Source organism: Phalaenopsis equestris, unplaced genomic scaffold, assembly GCF_001263595.1.
Source record: "Phalaenopsis equestris unplaced genomic scaffold, ASM126359v1 Scaffold000051, whole genome shotgun sequence".
Lineage (NCBI taxonomy): Eukaryota > Viridiplantae > Streptophyta > Magnoliopsida > Asparagales > Orchidaceae > Phalaenopsis > Phalaenopsis equestris.
The window spans coordinates 48,506-68,133 of NW_018164493.1; the positions used below are offsets into that span (position 1 = coordinate 48,506).

Sequence of the window (19,628 nt, forward strand, 5' to 3'; positions counted from 1 at the left end):
GTGTCTCACGTGCACGGAATTCACAAAGAGAGCATATATATATATATATATATATATATTTATATATAATAAAATTATATTTAAATCATCTCGCCCCAACCCTTAATATCCTACAGTTGCATGAGTGGGTTGCCAAAACCACTCTTTGTTCGCAAATAACTTGTGTTGGGTTTCGTTAAGCAAAAGAACCGAACACGAACACATTTTTTTTGTTCGAAATATAAACGAGCCGAGCATAGAGTGGTATTTTTTAACGAGCGAAACAAGAGTTGAGACTGGGCTCGCGCGTTTTCAACTCGTTTACACCCTTATGTCTGGCAGGGAGGTTGGACCTGCTGCACTCCAATGCGGCGGGAATTGCCTCCCCCTCCCCCAATTTAACCTATTATAAATGCATGCATGCATCCATATATATATATATATATATATGTTCTACAATGTCGGCTACGGTCGGGAGCTCTGCTAGGGATTCCAATGGCGATTTCCGTCTCATTTGATTATGTCGCTAAAAAGGAGAGGGCTCGCACCTCACGTCTGTTTCGTTGACTCTCGCTCATCCTTTGCTTCATCCCGACATTACTACGTCTCTTCGACGCCGACGGCTCGCGTCTGCATTTGTTGCATCTGTTGCGATTGATGTGATGCTAGATGGCTCTGCTGGGCAACCTACGCCTTCAAACCTTATTGAAAACAATATTGAAGAACTATTATCTACAAAGGATAGTGTTCAAACTGATAATCAGGAGAACCTTGCAGCCTCCCATCTTCAGGATCTTGTGTTCTTGTGTAGAGGCGACAACTAACTCATACTTCACATATACCAGAACCTATTATGGTTACAATGGTTGGTAATTCTTTTGCTACAGCTCTACTATCTCATCAGACTGATTCTTCGGATGAGGAATGACAGATTTACACTTCTAGGAGGAAGAAGAAGAATGAAGATCTACTTGAGCTCAGGAATCTTATAGATTATACTTTGGTTACTTCGGGTAATGACACGCATCTTACCAATTTGTTAGTTGGATCTCTTCCAAAAACTAGAGGCATGGACATAACTAAATTTGGACGACCTTCACTTTTTCCGCGCCTTGGTGATTTTAGGTTTTCTTGATTTTTATACGTACCCTTTCTTTTTTTGGGGTTTTTGTGTGTGTTGTACCGTGTGGGTTGGATACTTATTTTTGGGCCAACTAATACAACCTATTTGTATACTTTTCTCTTTAATATTTTAGCCCTTAGGCTTTTTTAATATATATATATATATATATATATATATATATATATATATATATATATATATATATTTTTTTTATATGTTTTTTTTTTTTGAAGTTTCAATCATTAAATAGGGTAATAAGACTATTCTTGAACGATGCCAGACAGGAACAAGACGCTTCGCACAGGAATCGTCCGCGAACGACGCCTTCACACAGGAATTGTCCGCGAACGATGCCTGTGCCCTACAGTTCGCATCACCTGTTTGCGGTTTACTGTCTTCTGCGCAGCGCCCCGACCTCTTCAGCCCCTTGCTCTTGTTCGATTGGCTTCTCGATGGAGCTTCCTTCTTCTTGGGGTGAACCGGGCAAAACCTCATTTGCCCACGTTGTGTGTAATCTTGAGGGGGAGACGGTGGTTGTGTTCCCCTCAAGTTATAAGGAGAATTGTTATGGTACAGGTTGGTGTCCCTTTATTAAGAATGCATTTTTATTAAGAATACAAGCAGGAAAAGTGGGAAGTAACACTCTTTTTCTCAGAGTCGGAAATTTCAACCCTGACTGATAATTTCAAGTTTGCTCTCATTGGGAAATTTCAGTGGGGACACCCACCTATGGAGGTTATCAGAAAAAGTTTTGATGACCTCAAATTAGCAGGAAAGTGGAAAGTGGGGCTCATAGATGAGAGACATGTTTTGATTCAGTTAACCGTGCCTAAAGACTACACTCGGATTTTCCTCAAAAAATATCTTAACATTGCTGGTAAACCTATGAAGCTACTCAAGTGGTCTCCTAATTTCGACCCAAATTATGAATCTCTCACTGTACCGGTATGATTTAGTTTACCTAGTCTCAAGTTACATTTTTTTCATCATCAGGTTCTCTACTCTATTGGGGCCATCCTTGGCGATCCTTTGAAAAAACTAGATATGCCTACTTTCAACCTAACCAGACCCTCGATGGCCAGAATACTTGTGGAAAGGGGTATTACTTGCTCTGATGTTATTGAAGTTTGGCTGGGTACAACCCATAATGTTTATTGGCAACAAATCGTCATGGAGCACAGACCCTTATATTGTACCCACTGTAAGATGTTTGCTCATGTCCTTGATAAATGCCACAAGTTTCATCCAAATTTGAAATCTAAGGTTCAAGTGAATAAGGATGGGTCTAACCCCACTGCTATTGATACTTTAGTTCCACCTGGGGAGGATACTACCAGACATGAAGTGTCTATTGCCCCTGAGGAACCTCCCATGACACTGCTGTTACTGTTACTGCGAGTAATGTGATGCTGATACCTTCAAACCCCATAAAAAATAGTATTAATGGACTATTACCTATAAATGATAGTGTTCAGACTGATAATTATGAGAGCCTCATAGCTCCACTTTTTTCAGGAAATATCCAGTGTAGAGGCAACTCATACTTCATATATACTAGAACCTATTGTGGGTAATATGGTTGGTAATCCTTCTGCTTCAGTTCTACCATCCCATCAGACTGATTCTTGCAACTGGCCATCCTGCACCCAAATTTGTTGTTGCCCCACCTTCCTACAGCTCCACCAGCTGTCATCTTCCCTTCCGACCACCCTCCCTATTGCTGCAAACCCTCAAACCACCTTCCTCTTGCCATCCAGCCGGATTCGCCCCCTCGGTCCTCACCCTAGAGGCTTATTTGTGTCAGTGTTCTTTATTTTCTGTTTTAAGAACATTTGTGTGATTACTTTTGATATTTTTATCTATAATATTTTGTGTTTTGTGCTTTTTCGGGTTAAATCTGGTATCATGATGAAACCTAGAGGGAGATTTCTCTCAACCACAAACTAGTGTTGAGGGGGTGACATGGACGAGCATCTAAATTCGTTCCACAGGGAAGACATCAATGACGAGGAATAATGGTCCTACCTCTTCGAGCTTTAGTTTCATAGAAGGTTGAGAGAGGAACCCACATATGGAGGACACAGGGACTTCAACATCGAAGTGGATCTACCAGAGTTTGATGGAGATATGAATTTATATGATTTTTTCTATTGGCTGCAATCTGTTGAACGAATCTTAGGACGGTGACATAGGATAAGCGGGTGAATTTAATAGCCATCAATTTGAAAAAGAGCTTCTCTTTATGGTGGGAAAATTAGGAGAAACAAAGGAAAATAGAAAACAATGATAAGATTACCAAGAGGGAAAAGATGAGGAAAGAGATGCAGAGGAATTATATTCCACTTCAATACCATCGGGACATGTTTTTGAGACTCCACCACCTACAACAGAGACCTTTCAATAGAGGAGTTCAACTCACAATTCAAGTAGTTGCAGATGAAGTGTGAGTTAGTCGAGCCAGAGAAACCATAACACGGAATTTGAGGGTCTTGAAGCCTATCATTAGCAATGTTGTGCAGTTACAACCATACTGGTTGATTGCAGATGAAGTGTGAGTTAGTCCAGCCAGAGAAACCATAACACGAAATTTGAGGGGCTTGAAGCCTATGATTAGCAATGTTGTGCAGTTACAACCATACTGGTTGTTGAGGGATGTTCAAACCTTAGCTTTGAAGATAGAAAACAAAAAACAAAACAGGTAGCAATCCTCATTCGGGCAGCAGTCTTCAATTAGACAGTCATCTACAGCTACCACGACCGATAAGGGTATCTCTGACAGAGTTGGCAAGACAGAACATTTGAGTGAAAAGATAGATCCGACTAGAAAGAAGCCAAAAAAGGGTATCTCTTTCAGTACAGTGCCTGCCCAGTCTTTAATTAGACAGTCATCTACAGCTACCACGACTGACAAGGGTATCTCTGACAGAGTTGGCAAGACAGAACTTTTGAGTGAAAAGATAGATCCGACTAGAAAGAATCCAAAAAAGGGTATCTCTTTCAGTACAGTGCCTGCCAAGAGCTGTTTCAGGTGCCACGACTACAGACACATAGCCTTTAGGAGAGTGAAGCGGAGTTGTCACAATCACATATCAGGGCGTCTCGAGGAGGTGGAAGATGAGGAGTCAGATGATTGTCCATAGGAAGAACATCAGCTTCAGGGTGAGGAGGGAGACTTGTTAGTCATACAGAGAGTTCTTCAGTCAGAGCCGGAACGAGATCAATCATGGCTGAGGCACAGTAACTTTCGCACCAAGTGTACTGCAATGGCCAAGGTTTGCAGTTTGATCATTACACTGGGAGTTGTGAAAATGTGGTGTCTACGCTGATAGTGAAAAAATTGGGATTGGCCATGCAGAATCATCTCCAGTCCTATTCCCTTACCTGATTGAAGAAGAGAAACAAGATACTTTTGGATTAGCAGTGCTTAGTTGAATTTTTAATTGGGGATCAGTTACAAGAGCATGTGTTGTATGATGTGGTTCTAATTGACGTCTGCCTTATCTGTTGGAAAGACCTTGACAGTTCGACTGCAAGTCTCAACACGACGACTTCAAGAATACTTACTCTTTTAAAAAGGATGGGAAATGCATTATGCTGTTATCTGTTAAGGATGCGAGAGGTGTCAGAGGCACATAGGAGTATTAGTCTCAAGGGCCACCTTCATGTGGTCAGTTTAGAATGCACCGATGGCACTGACATTGTTCCTACTAGAGTGAATCAAGGAGAGTGAGATATCATCACTACTACAACCATTACTATATGACTTCCAAGATGTGATTGTTGACAGTCTTTCTGAGGGATTACCTCCACCAAGGGACATTCACCATGCCATAGATCTCATTCCTGGATCAGTGTTACCAAATCAACCTGCCTATAGATTGAGACTTGCGGAGTACGTGGAGTTGTAGCGACAAATATAGGATCTCGTTACGTGAGGGTTGGCTCTAGGTACCAGTCCGTATGCTATCCCCGCTCTGATGTTACCTAGGAAGGATGATTCGTGGCAGATGAGCATTGGCAGCAGAGCCATCAACAAGATTATCATCAAATATTGATTTCCTATAACTCACCTAAACAACCTCTTGGATTAGTTGCAGAGAGCCATTATATATTTCAAGATTGACTTCCGTAGTTGGTTTCACCATATCAAAATGAGGGCAGGAGATGAGTGGAAGTCCGCTTTCAAGACATGAGATTGTTTATATGAGTGGACAATTATGCCATTCGGATTGTCAAACGTGCCCAACATTTTTATGTTGTTGATGAATCAGGTGTTCTGGGCTCACATTGAGAAGTTTGTGGCGGTTTATTTTCACGACATTCTAGTATACAACCAATTTGAGGAGTACTAACATCACTTGAGAGTGGTATTCGAGGTATTACAAGCAGAGAAGCTATATGCTCATTTAAAGAAGTGTTACTTTATGACAAATCATATATGCTTTTTGGGTTATATCATATCTAGCACAGACATTCAAATGGATTCTATAAAGATCGAGACCATTGTGAGTTGGACTGCACTGCAGTCGTTCACCGAGCTGAGGTAGTTTCTGGGACTAGTGGCGTTTTATAGACAATTCATCTGGAGCTTCAGCACCATCACCGCTCCACTAATAGAGCTATTGAAGGGAGAGAAATTTCAGTGAACATAGGTAGCTCAGAATAGTATCAATGCACTCAAAGAGAAGGTGATTTGAGCACCTGTCTTGGCATTACCATACTTCAACCAGCTATTTGAGGTTGAGTGTGGTACAACCAACGTGGGAATAGTAGTGTTGAGCCAAGTAGGTCACTCTTTTGCCTTTTTCGGCGAGAAGCTGAATGATTCCAGGAGGAAATACTTGACGTATGATAAGGAGTTTTATGTTATTATGAGAGCTCTTAAGCACTAAAGCTATTATCTACTGACGAGCGAGTTTACATTGTTCACGAACCATGAAGCCTTGAAGTTCTTAAACAACCACAATAAACTAAAGGGCTGACAACCAAGTTGGGTGGAGTTCTTAGCATTGTTCCAGTTCGTGCTTAAGCACAAGGCAGAGAGTCAGAACGGGGCAGTAATTGCACTAAGCATCATCACTGTTGACCACTGCGATGCGGACTTGCGTTGTGGACTTTAAGGCAGTAAATGAGCTTTACAAGACAGACGAGGTTTTTCAGGAAAATCTGGGAATAGTGTCAGGAGAAGCCTACTGAGCAGTACTACAGAGCTGATGGATACTTCCTCTACCAGAGTAAGTTATGCATTCCTATATGTTCATTGAGGGAGTCAATTGTTCAGGAAAGCTACATTGGAGGACTTGCAGGGCATTTTGGTTGGGATAAGTTTCTATCACTTGCGAGAGAACATTTTTTTGGGCCCTGAATAGCGAGATATGTGGAGCAACATGTCAGCTACTGCAGGATTTATCATATGACAAAAACAAAAGGCAGAATGCAAGGTTATACACCTCATTACCAATACTAGAGGGACTAAACGGAACGAAGATTTAGTCATGGTCGTGGTAGATTAATTCTATAAGATGATGCATTTTGTTCAGTGCCATTGGATACTAGATGCATTGCATGCCGTTGATTTGTATTGTAGGGAGATCGTGAGATTACGTGGGATACTCAGGACCAATCACTTCAGACATGAATGTTAAGTTTCTAATTTAGTTTGGGAGGACTCTTTAGGGACAATTAGACACTAAATTTCAATTCAGTTTTGCAGTTTACTCTCAGACGGAGGTATTGAACAGGGGCTTTAGAATTCTACTGAGAAATTTTGTTAAGAAGAATATTAAGCAGTGAGATCTGATTCTAGCGCAGGCCAAGCTTGATTACAACAGATTCGTGTCGCTGATTACAGGATGCACCCCATTCAAAATTTTCTATGGACGCAACCCAGTCACTCCACTTGAATTAGTACCCCTTCTTCTGATATCAAAGATTAGCGAAGATGCTGAGGAACAGGTGCACGAGATTCATAAGCTCCACGAGGATGTTGAGATTGAAATCTTTTAGAATATCTGAGTATTAAATTCAAATTTCTGTATTAATTGCTTTGATTTGCTTTGATTTACTTTCCTTTTTCCCTTTATTTTGTTTTTATTTGTTTGCTTAATAGTAGATCTTGTAATGAGTATTTATATCTCTCTTTGTATCACTAAGAAAATATCTCGGGTTCTATTCTAACATGATATTAGAGCCAATGATCAAACCCTAGCTGTCGACTCTTCCCGCAGTGTTTCATTGCTTGATTTATTTTTTGCTTTTTTCCCTGGAGCCTTTTCTTCTCGTACCTGTTTCATAATTTTTACCCTACTGGTTCTTCCTGCGTAATAGAAATCCTATCTGTTTCGTAATTTTTACCCTGCCGGTTCTTCTCTCAGCCGCTCCCATAAAACAAAAATCTATCGCCCTCGCGGATGCCAGCCATGGAACCTTTCCCATATGAATATCCCGTGAAGCAGTCTCCTGCAAATCAGAGGCAAATCCAACTCTTTCTGCTGTTCCCATAATAGAAATATGATGAATTACAAGTTGCAATAGACATGTTTGAGGAGTTGAAAAATTCGAGTGGTAGAGTTCTGTGGCTTCTATTCCAATCAAATCAACATTCCAACTCAGATGTTGACAATCTTCCTCCAAGCAGTCAGAACTGTACGATGTCTCGACAACCTAACATCTCATTTGGCTCAATCGAAGTCACAACAGGTTCCTCCATCACTGATCTGCCATCAGGTGATGTTCTTGATTCCACCGGAGGATCAATTCCAACCTCCGTGCCTTTGCATACCCGAGGACAGAATAACAACATGAATTTTTTTATTACAACTCATAAAATAAACGACAGTAACTTTCTTCAATGGTCCCAATCCGTGTCCCTGTTCATCAAAAGATATGAGAAATTTGGTCATCTCACTGGTGTGATTCGTGAACGTCCAAAAACTGACCCAACTTATAAAACATGGGAAGTGGAGAATTTCATGATCATGTTGTGGCTGATCAACTCCATGAAGACTTCTATTGGCCGATCATATATTTTCTTTCCTTCCGCTAGTGCCCTCTGGACGACAGTCTGTGATACCTACTCAGATGTAGGGAATTCCAGCCAACTCTATGTGGTATCTAGGAAAATCCGTGAGGCAAAACTAGGATCGAGGACTATGACCCAGTACTATAATGATCTTGTTGCATTATGGATGGAATGCGACATGTATTATGATTATACTTGGGAATCTCTGACCAACCTAACTCTCTTCCAAAAAATTATCAAAAAGGATTGCATGCTCTAATTATTAACAGGTCTCAACAAAGATCTTGATGAAGTCCGGGGCCGTATCCTTGGCTGAGATCCTCTTCCTTCTACTCGTGCTGCTTCCTTTGAGATTGGCTGCGAATAGAGCCAGAGGCTTGTCATGTTTGGTGCATCCACTCCATCTGTCGAAGCATCCACCATGGACTCGAATATTGTTCAACCCCGGGTTGGTCCACCCCACTTGTGATTACTGTCACAAACCCAACTATGGTCTTGATAAATGTTGGAAACTCCATTAGAAATCTGCATCTAAAACTTCGACCAAGTCTTCCACTGCCAAGGGTCTTGCCACAGCTTTTGAATCAAACACAGTACAACCGGCTTCTACCTAGAACAATCCATAACTCTTTAATTCTCTTAAAAGTTAAATGGAGCACTTAATCAAGCTGCTTGGACCCAGTCCTCTCTCTTCCGACCCGTTGACCTCCCACGTTCGTCAAGGCACTAATCTTATGACACTCACTTCTTTTGCCCCTTCTACTCCATGGATCATTGATTCAGGTGCAACGAACCACATTCTCAAGCCTTCTTAACGTACTATCCTTGCTCAGAAAAAAATACTGTTAAAAATTCTGACGGATCCCAGAGTTTCATTGCTGGTAAGTGTTTGTCGTTTTAACAGCTAATCTAATTCTGGAATTTATGTTACATGTACTTTTACTAAAGTGTAACTTTTTTCTGTTTGTAAGTTGACATATGATATTGATTGCGTTGCTTATTTTTTATCCAATATTTTTGTCATTTAGGATCATCGTTTGGAGGATGATTGAAACTGCTAAGTTGGTAGGCGGACTCTACTTCTTCTGAGAGAAAACATGGAGAACGAGGACACTCCACCCAGTATTTGTAAGTAAACTGCTAAGCTGGTAGGCGGACTCTACTTCTTCTAAGAGAAAACATGGAGAACGAGGACACTCCACCCAGTAGTTGCAGTTTATCTCAGTTCACTGAATGTTCTATTATGTTGTTACACTGTCATTTAGGTCATCCTAGTTTTCAGTCTCTAAAACAACTATATCCATTGATGTTTACTAATAAAAATCCTTTTAATTTCAAATGTAAAACTTGCCAGTTAGCTAAACAACATGGAGTTTCTTAACCACCCCACAATTGTACTCCTTTCACTCATTTTGCTCTTATTCACAGTGACTTATGGGGACCTTCTCGTGCTTCTAGCTACATCAATAAACGAAAGTTCCTTACTTTGATTGATGATCACACTCGAATGACATGGGTCTATATTTTAAAAGATAAATTTGAAGTTGTTGTCACTTTAAAAAATTTTCACACCTTCACTTTGACCAAATTCAAAACTTCTATTCAAGCCCTTCAAACTGATAATTAATGGCTATGAACTTTTTAACTCTATATTAAGAGAAATCTTAGTAAATAGGACTTCCTCCATCATAACTCGTGTACCGCTCTCAATAAAATGGGATAGTGATGTCATTCTTACTGTTACTTATTTCATCAATAAAATTTGCTAAAAAATTCACAACTTTTGTACCCTTTTAGCTATCTTAAGATTGTGCTTTCTTAATAATCGGGTCTTCTCCGCCTTATTACCCAAAATTTTTGGATGCACAACCTTTGTTCGGAACACAGCCCCAACTCGGAGTAAACTTGATCCATGTCCATAAAATGTGTTTTCTTCGGATACTCTGTCACTCAAAAGGGGTATTAGTGTCTTGACCCTACCATAAATAAGTTTTATGTAAGTGCTGATGTCTCCCTTTTTGAATGTTTTCCCTACTTTCTTAACTCAGTCTCCAAAGAGGGGGAGCTAGAGTTCCTTGATACTGTTTCTTACCCTACCCCTGTGGATGTTCCTCCCACGTCACCTTCCATCGAGGAACCCTCTTTTCCTTTATTTCCACCCACTACTCCTACCACCAAGGAGCCCCGTATCCCTTTGGTTCCACTAGCACATCCTCCTACTCCTCATGTTTGCACTCGACACACTCGTTCTAATGCACCTGCTCTGGAGCTTGCTAACTCCTTACTGGACCTTGAATCCCCTCTGGACGACATCTCCAACATTGTTCCTACTCTAAATGAGGAAGTCAGTTCCCCTAGTAAGGTATGCAATCAGATAGACTCGCTCAATCTCATGACAAGCTATGTTTCTCTTCGCAGATTATCACCAACCTATAGAGCATTTACTATGACCCTGACCAATCATCAGCTTCCATCTACTCTTCAGTTGCCTTAGTAGACCTAGCCTGGAAAACTGCTGTGATGGAGGGGTTGAATGCTCTTCAGTGGAATCATACTTGGAACATTGTTGATCTTCCAAGGGATAAGAAAGTTGTGGGATGTCGATGGATTTTTAGCATCAAATTTAAATTTGATGGATCCTTTGAACACAATAAGTCACGGTTGGTCGCTAAAGGGTACTCACAGACCTACAGAGTTGACCATGAGGAGACATTTGCTCTGGTTGCTAAATTAAACACCATTCGTGTCCTCTTATCCCTTGCAGTAAATCCGGATTGATCCTTATTCTAGCTTGATGTCAACAATGTGTTCCTGAACGGCGATCTTATCGATGAGGTTTATATGGCTCTTTCTCCAGGCTTTGACTCTACTGCCTCCTAGGGGCAAGTATGCATACTGCGAAAATCCTTCTATGGATGGAAGCAAACACTACAGGTATGGTTCGGGAAATTCACCAAGGTGGTGGTAGGCCATGGATTCACTTAGCCTCAATAGACCACACTTTCTTCTTCTGACATTCCTCCAACGGTCAGATAGATATTCTTATGGTCTATGTTGATGATATTGTTCTTACAAGTAATGATCTACCGACATTAGAATTTTTGAAAGACATTCTTGTTGCTTCCATTGAAATTAAGGATTTGAGATCTCTTTGGTACTTCGTAGGAATGAAAATTGCTCGGTCATCTCAAGATATTTTCCTGTTTCAGCGAAAATATGTACTTAATTTTTTGACAAAGAACAATCTTCTTATGTGCAAACCAATGTCTATCCCGATAGATCCAAATGAAATACTTCTTGATGTTCTTAATATAGTTTCTGTAAACAAGACTCACTACCAGCGCCTTGTTGGGAAACTCATCTACCTTGTCTTACACGCCACTACTTATGCTACACAGTTGGGATAGCAAGTCAATTCATTCATGATCCCTATGAGCACACCTCCAAGCTATCCACTTGATTCTGCATTATTTAAAAGGCACACCGGGCTCATGTTTGTTTTTTTCCCGTCACACCTCTCATTCTATTGCTGTTTACACAGATGCAGATCAGGTGTCTGTCCATGATCTACGATCTACCTTGGGGTACTGCTCGTTTGTATGGGGAAGTCTGCTCACATAGAAAAGCAAGAAGCAATTTGTAGTTACTCGAAGCAGTGCAGAACTGCATTTCGTTCCATGTCCTTAGGAATTGGTGAAGCTCTCTAGTTACACATCATGCTCTACGAATTCCGTATGACAGTCTCCGCTCCGCTACAGTTTTGTGATAACAAGACTGTCATTAGCATTGTTCACAACCCGTTTCAGCATAATCGCACCAAGCATATTGAGATTAACCGTCACTTCATTAAGAAAAAGCTCGAGTCCGGGGAAATTTGTTTTCCGTTTATGCCATCTTGTGACCAACTGACAGATATTCTCACAAGAAACCTTCCCCGACCACTGTTCGATGATTTCATATCCAATTTGAACATGAATGACATCTATGTTTTAACTTGAGGGGAAGTATTAAAATATTAGAATATTAATATTCATATTTATGTATGAATTGCTTTGATTTTCTTTTATTTACCTTTCTTTTTTTCCTTTATTCTTTTTTTATTTGTTTCCTTACTAGGCATCAATAAGAAAACATCTTGGGTTATATTCTAATAAAATCGCTAAACAAAACCTTAAGTACCAAGCATAACAAACAAGTCCAGAAAGAAGATGATTTCTCAAGAAGGGGATCTAGTGTGGATTCGGTTGAAGGAAGAAAGAAAGATTTTCTGCGGGAGCATTCGGAAAACTCAAGCCCCGAGCTGATGGACCTTTTAAAATACTTCAGATGCTGAATGACAACGCTTACAAGATCGACTTGCCAGGGGTTTACAATGTTTTTGCTACTTGCAATGCCGCAGACTTGACATCATATTATGAGGACCCAAAAGTATCAACAACTGTAGTCCAAGTTTCCCTAACTTTGGGAGACCGGTGTAGGCCTAGGGCTGGATCGACTGGTCCAGCAAAGAGGTTGGACTGGCCGACACTCCAATGGTGCAGGAATTGCCACCCTTCCCCCCTATTTCGCCTACTATAAATATATGTTGATGTTGTCTAGGGTTTAGTTTTTTGCAGATTTTAAATATTTTCTTTTAGGTATTCTGCTCTCTGTTTGGGTTATATCCGAGGACAACTGGTGCTCTTACTGGATCCTGCTTCGATATGGTGACTACCTCTACCTACTCCTAACCTAATCCTTTTTCCCTACTCGCTGTTTCCATCCCTGCGCCCTTCTTCCTTGTTGCTGTGATTGTCGGCCCTCCCTCTATCTGTTGTTGCCAGCCTCGCCCAATCCCACTACCGTTGCTGCCAGCCTATCCTATGCCTCTACTGTTGCCACCAGCCACCTGCATACGGCTCCAACCCCTGCAACTGACCAATCTACACCCAAACTTGCTACTGCCTTACCTTCCTACAACTCCACCAGTTGTCATCTTCCCTTCCAGTTACCCTCCCTGTTGTCCCAGACCCTCAGACCACTTCGCTCTCGTTGTCCAGCCGGATTGGCCCTCTTCTTCTTCTCCCTAAGGGCTTGGTTGTATCTGTGTTCTTTATTTCCTGTTTTAAGAACATTTGTGTGATTTCATTTGATGTTTTTTAGCTATAATATTTTGCGTTTTTTTCTTGGGCCTCATCCGACCGCTGGAATCATCCCGACTGCTCCTAAGGGTTTCTGCCCCCTAGGTTGTGCTGACTTGGTCTGGCCGGTTCAGACTGCTTCCTGCTGGACCGATGCCTGTCCAGATTCTGGCATAGCCGACGCAACTGGAAGAGCTGGCGTATCAGCTTGCCTCTAGTTTTTGTCTTATAGGTTACATCCCCAGCTAGCTGGTTCTGGTTTTAGGAATCCTAATTTTTCGTTTGTTCCTTTTTGAGAGTCGCCCAATACATATTCTTCATTAGATCATTTTGAACTACCTTTATTTATGTTACCATAGGTACAAAAGAAATATTTTAATTATAAAACTCCCTGTTGTAACTCAATAATTATATTTGAGTTTCTTTATCTGGAAGGAAGCTTTGTGGTTTTGCAACTTCGGGAAGATGGTCTTAGTTAGAAATATTTTAATTATAAACCTCCCTGTTGTAACTCAATAATTATTTTTGAGTTTCTTTATCTGGAAGGAAGTTTTGTGGTTTTGCAACTTCGGGAAGATGGTCTTAGTAGCATCTCTATTTAGTTTTTCCTACAGTTACCATCATCACTAAAATTATCCCTATTTATGGTACCTCTTTAGACTTAATTTCAGTGATCCCTAGCTCTAAACTTCTTGTTGGCTGGGGTGTTAAATTTTAAACTAAAGTTTAGTATTTTATCCGACCTTTTTTCTGATGGTGCCACATTTGTTGATACTTTTGATAATATGTTCTAATTTTCTTGAACTGGCAGACATGTTGCTAACATTGTTTTAAAACTTTGTTGATTGCAGTTGGCCTATATGTACTGGGTTCTAGGATATAAACTAAGCGAAGCACATAAAGTTCTTTTGGTAATCTCCAGTGACCATCTATGATTACATAAGATTTTCATTTTGACTTGCAATTTAAAATTTATCTTCTAAAAATTTTCTTCGGCATGCTTGAGGTCTAAAAGAAATGTATATCAATATATTCACTTATCTGCGATTGCATTGAATTTTCACGCTGACTTCTAACTTATAGTTTAACCTGGAACTTGTGTACTTGGTGATCATAATTTTTCTTGTGGTATTTCCTTCACGCATTCGCAGCTTCGACATTGCAGGCGTTATCGTATTCCACAATCCTTACGCCAATGTAGGTCATTCTCAATGCCTACTTTCTGAACTTTATCTGTTCAGAATTGTTATACAAATGAGACTTCTAGAAAGTAGGATAAGTTCTATTAGGTGATCATGGTTGTGATATTATTTTCTTTTGATTTCAGGATAAGGTTGCAACTTATCTTTTGATTTTTTTTGCCAATTCAAAAAAGTTTTATGATTATAAATATAACATCCCATTAAGATTCTCTTTTAATTTTACATTTGAATTAATTATTTTTGATTGAATGAAATTCTTTTTGTACTTCTCTTAGTGCTAATGGAGATTGAAAATTTTAGGGAGTAAGGCATTTTTTTGTACTGCCATAAGACTTAACTATTGGGGTTGTCTTATATTTTTTATTTTATTCTCTAATTTCAAGTTCTTAGTTTGCACAAAAGCTTTATTAGGAATCACTTTAACTCTTAAGAATTTTTGTATCGTAGTTCGTATCAATGCCTAAATGTTCATCATAACGAGTAAATGTAGGATATAAAAATCGGGTCAATTAACAAATAATAGAACATGCAATGATGCGGGAGCTACTCAGATGCGGGTACCTTTGTTTCTAAGTCCCTGCTATAGTACGACTCCCTTTTCTGCGATATACTACAGTTCCGCTCTCTTTTGGGTTGTCGTTTTCATGCCTAGACCGAGCCAGTTTAGGTTTTTTGTTATTGTAAAGCCGACTAGCCCTCTTGGCCACTCTTTACCATCCTCTTATTATATATATATTTCGGGAAATTCACCAAGGTGGTGGTAGGCCATGGATTCACTTAGCCTCAATAGACCACACTTTCTTCTTCTGACATTCCTCCAACGGTCAGATAGATATTCTTATGGTCTATGTTGATGATATTGTTCTTACAAGTAATGATCTACCGACATTAGAATTTTTGAAAGACATTCTTGTTGCTTCCATTGAAATTAAGGATTTGAGATCTCTTTGGTACTTCGTAGGAATGAAAATTGCTCGGTCATCTCAAGATATTTTCCTGTTTCAACGAAAATATGTACTTAATTTTTTGACAAAGAACAATCTTCTTATGTGCAAACCAATGTCTATCCCGATAGATCCAAATGAAATACTTCTTGATGTTCTTAATATAGTTTCTGTAAACAAGACTCACTACCAGCGCCTTGTTGGGAAACTCATCTACCTTGTCTTACACGCCACTACTTATGCTACACAGTTGGGATAGCAAGTCAATTCATTCATGATCCCTATGAGCACACCTCCAAGCTATCCACTTGATTCTGCATTATTTAAAAGGCACACCGGGCTCATGTTTGTTTTTTTCCCGTCACACCTCTCATTCTATTGCTGTTTACACAGATGCAGATCAGGTGTCTGTCCATGATCTACGATCTACCTTGGGGTACTGCTCGTTTGTATGGGGAAATCTGCTCACATAGAAAAGCAAGAAGCAGTTTGTAGTTACTCGAAGCAGTGCAGAACTACATTTCGTTCCATGTCCTTAGGAATTGGTGAAGCTCTCTAGTTACACATCATGCTCTACGAATTCCGTATGACAGTCTCCGCTCCGCTACAGTTTTGTGATAACAAGACTGTCATTAGCATTGTTCACAACCCGTTTCAGCATAATCGCACCAAGCATATTGAGATTAACCGTCACTTCATTAAGAAAAAGCTCGAGTCCGGGGAAATTTGTTTTCCGTTTATGCCATCTTGTGACCAACTGACAGATATTCTCACAAGAAACCTTCCCCGACCACTGTTCGATGATTTCATATCCAATTTGAACATGAATGACATCTATGTTTTAACTTGAGGGGAAGTATTAAAATATTAGAATATTAATATTCATATTTATGTATGAATTGCTTTGATTTTCTTTTATTTACATTTCTTTTTTTCCTTTATTCTTTTTTTATTTGTTTCCTTACTAGGCATCAATAAGAAAACATCTTGGGTTATATTCTAATAAAATCGCTAAACAAAACCTTAAGTACCAAGCATAACAAACAAGTCCAGAAAGAAGATGACTTCTCAAGAAGGGGATCTAGTGTGGATTCGGTTGAAGGAAGTAAGAAAGATTTTCTGCGGGAGCATTCGGAAAACTCAAGCCCCGAGCTGATGGACCTTTTAAAATACTCCGGATGCTGAATGACAACGCTTACAAGATCGACTTGCCAGGGGTTTACAATGTTTTTGCTACTTGCAATGCCGCAGACTTGACATCATATTATGAGGACCCAAAAGTATCAACAACTGTAGTCCAAGTTTCCCTAACTTTGGGAGACCGGTGTAGGCCTAGGGCTGGATCGACTGGTCCAGCAAAGAGGTTGGACTGGCCGACACTCCAATGGTGCAGGAATTGCCACCCTTCCCCCCTATTTCGCCTACTATCAATATATGTTGATGTTGTCTAGGGTTTAGTTTTTTGCAGATTTTAAATATTTTCTTTTAGGTATTCTGCTCTCTGTTTGGGTTATATCCGAGGACAACTGGTGCTCTTACTGGATCCTGCTTCGATATGGTGACTACCTCTACCTACTCCTAACCTAATCCTTTTTCCCTACTCGTTGTTTCCATCCCTGCGCCCTTCTTCCTTGTTGCTGTGATTGTCGGCCCTCCCTCTATCTGTTGTTGCCAGCCTCGCCCAATCCCACTACCGTTGCTGCCAGCCTATCCTATGCCTCTACTGTTGCCACCAGCCACCTGCATACGGCTCCAACCCCTGCAACTGACCAATCTACACCCAAACTTGCTACTGCCTTACCTTCCTACAACTCCACCAGTTGTCATCTTCCCTTCCAGTTACCCTCCCTGTTGTCCCAGACCCTCACACCACTTCGCTCTCGTTGTCCAGCCGGATCGGCCCTCTTCTTCTTCTCCCTAAGGGCTTGGTTGTGTCTGTGTTCTTTATTTCCTGTTTTAAGAACATTTGAGTGATTTCATTTGATGTTTTTTAGCTATAATATTTTGCGTTTTTTCTTGGGCCTCATCCGACCGCTGGAATCATCCCGACTGCTCCTAAGGGTTTCTGCCCCCTAGGTTGTGCTGACTTGGTCTGGCCGGTTCAGACTGCTTCCTGCTGGACCGATGCCTGTCCAGATTCTGGCATAGCCGACGCAACTGGAAGAGCTGGCGTATCAGCTTGCCTCTAGTTTTTGTCTTATAGGTTACATCCCCAGCTAGCTGGTTCTGGTTTTAGGAATCCTAATTTTTCGTTTGTTCCTTTTTGAGAGTCGCCCAATACATATTCTTCATTAGATCATTTTGAACTACCTTTATTTATGTTACCATAGGTACAATAGAAATATTTTAATTATAAACCTCCCTGTTGTAACTCAATAATTATTTTTGAGTTTCTTTATCTGGAAGGAAGTTTTGTGGTTTTGCAACTTCGGGAAGATGGTCTTAGTAGCATCTCTATTTAGTTTTTCCTACAGTTACCATCATCACTAAAATTATCCCTATTTATGGTACCTTTTTAGACTTAATTTCAGTGATCCCTAGCTCTAAACTTCTTGTTGGCTGGGGTGTTAAATTTTAAACTAAAGTTTAGTATTTTATCCGACCTTTTTTCTGATGGTGCCACATTTGTTGATACTTTTGATAATATGTTCTAATTTTCTTGAACTGGCAGACATGTTGCTAACATTGTTTTAAAACTTTGTTGATTGCAGTTGGCCTATATGTACTGGGTTCTAGGATATAAACTAAGCGAAGCACATAAAGTTCTTTTGGTAATCTCCAGTGACCATCTATGATTACATAAGATTTTCATTTTGACTTGCAATTTAAAATTTATCTTCTAAAAATTTTCTTCGGCATGCTTGAGGTCTAAAAGAAATGTATATCAATATATTCACTTATCTGCGATTGCATTGAATTTTCACGCTGACTTCTAACTTATAGTTTAACCTGGAACTTGTGTACTTGGTGATCATAATTTTTCTTGTGGTATTTCCTTCACGCATTCGCAGCTTCGACATTGCAGGCGTTATCGTATTCCACAATCCTTACGCCAATGTAGGTCATTCTCAATGCCTACTTTCTGAACTTTATCTGTTCAGAATTGTTATACAAATGAGACTTCTAGAAAGTAGGATAAGTTCTATTAGGTGATCATGGTTGTGATATTATTTTCTTTTGATTTCAGGATAAGGTTGCAACTTATCTTTTGATTTTTTTTGCCAATTCAAAAAAGTTTTATGATTATAAATATAACATCCCATTAAGATTCTCTTTTAATTTTACATTTGAATTAATTATTTTTGATTGAATGAAATTCTTTTTGTACTTCTCTTAGTGCTAATGGAGATTGAAAATTTTAGGGAGTAAGGCATTTTTTTGTACTGCCATAAGACTTAACTATTGGGGTTGTCTTATATTTTTTATTTTATTCTCTAATTTCAAGTTCTTAGTTTGCACAAAAGCTTTATTAGGAATCACTTTAACTCTTAAGAATTTTTGTATCGTAGTTCGTATCAATGCCTAAATGTTCATCATAACGAGTAAATGTAGGATATAAAAATCGGGTCAATTAACAAATAATAGAACATGCAATGATGCGGGAGCTACTCAGATGCGGGTACCTTTGTTTCTAAGTCCCTGCTATAGTACGACTCCCTTTTCTGCGATATACTACAGTTCCGCTCTCTTTTGGGTTGTCGTTTTCATGCCTAGACCGAGCCAGTTTAGGTTTTTTGTTATTGTAAAGCCGACTAGCCCTCTTGGCCACTCTTTACCATCCTCTTATTATATATATATCCCCCTACATCGCTCCCAACTTCCCTCACTTGTTGCAACCGCCCTCCGAACAGTCGCCGTAGTTGTTATTCATACAGTTCCTCGTTGTCTAACCACCATCCTCACTGTCTCAGCCGAGGGAATGCCCTCCTTTGGCTCTCCTATAGTCCCATGCATTCCCTGCTCGCCACCGTCTTCCCTGCTCGCCACCGCCTCTCGGAAATAGCCTTTACCAGTTGTTTTCTGCTGTTACAGCCTCTCTTCCCTCCATTTCTCTTTTTCCAACTTGTTGCCATAGTTGCAACTCCTCTTTGTTTTCAACTTCCTCCTTGCTGTTGCAAACTAGGACCACCCTTTCAGGGAATGCCCTCCTTTGGCTCTCCTATATTCCCATGCATTCCTTGCCATTGCCACCGTCTTCCCTGCCCGCCACCGCCTCTCGGAAATAGCCTTTACCAGTTG

At 40.1% G+C, this 19,628-nt stretch overlaps 1 protein-coding gene across 2 annotated transcripts in view; it reads left to right on the plus strand.

Annotated features, from left to right (window-relative positions):
* LOC110019144 (phosphoglucan phosphatase DSP4, amyloplastic) overlaps window positions 1-19,628 on the plus strand; it is a gene marked incomplete at its 5' end in the record, with an annotated part of 70,763 nt that overhangs the window by 30,903 nt on the left and 20,232 nt on the right. For both annotated transcript variants that reach the window (XR_002293431.1, XM_020716720.1), the window contains 1 exon segment: window positions 14,095-14,154. Coding sequence is in view for 1 of the 2 variants with exons in the window: in XM_020716720.1 (XP_020572379.1) it covers window positions 14,095-14,154 (60 nt within the window).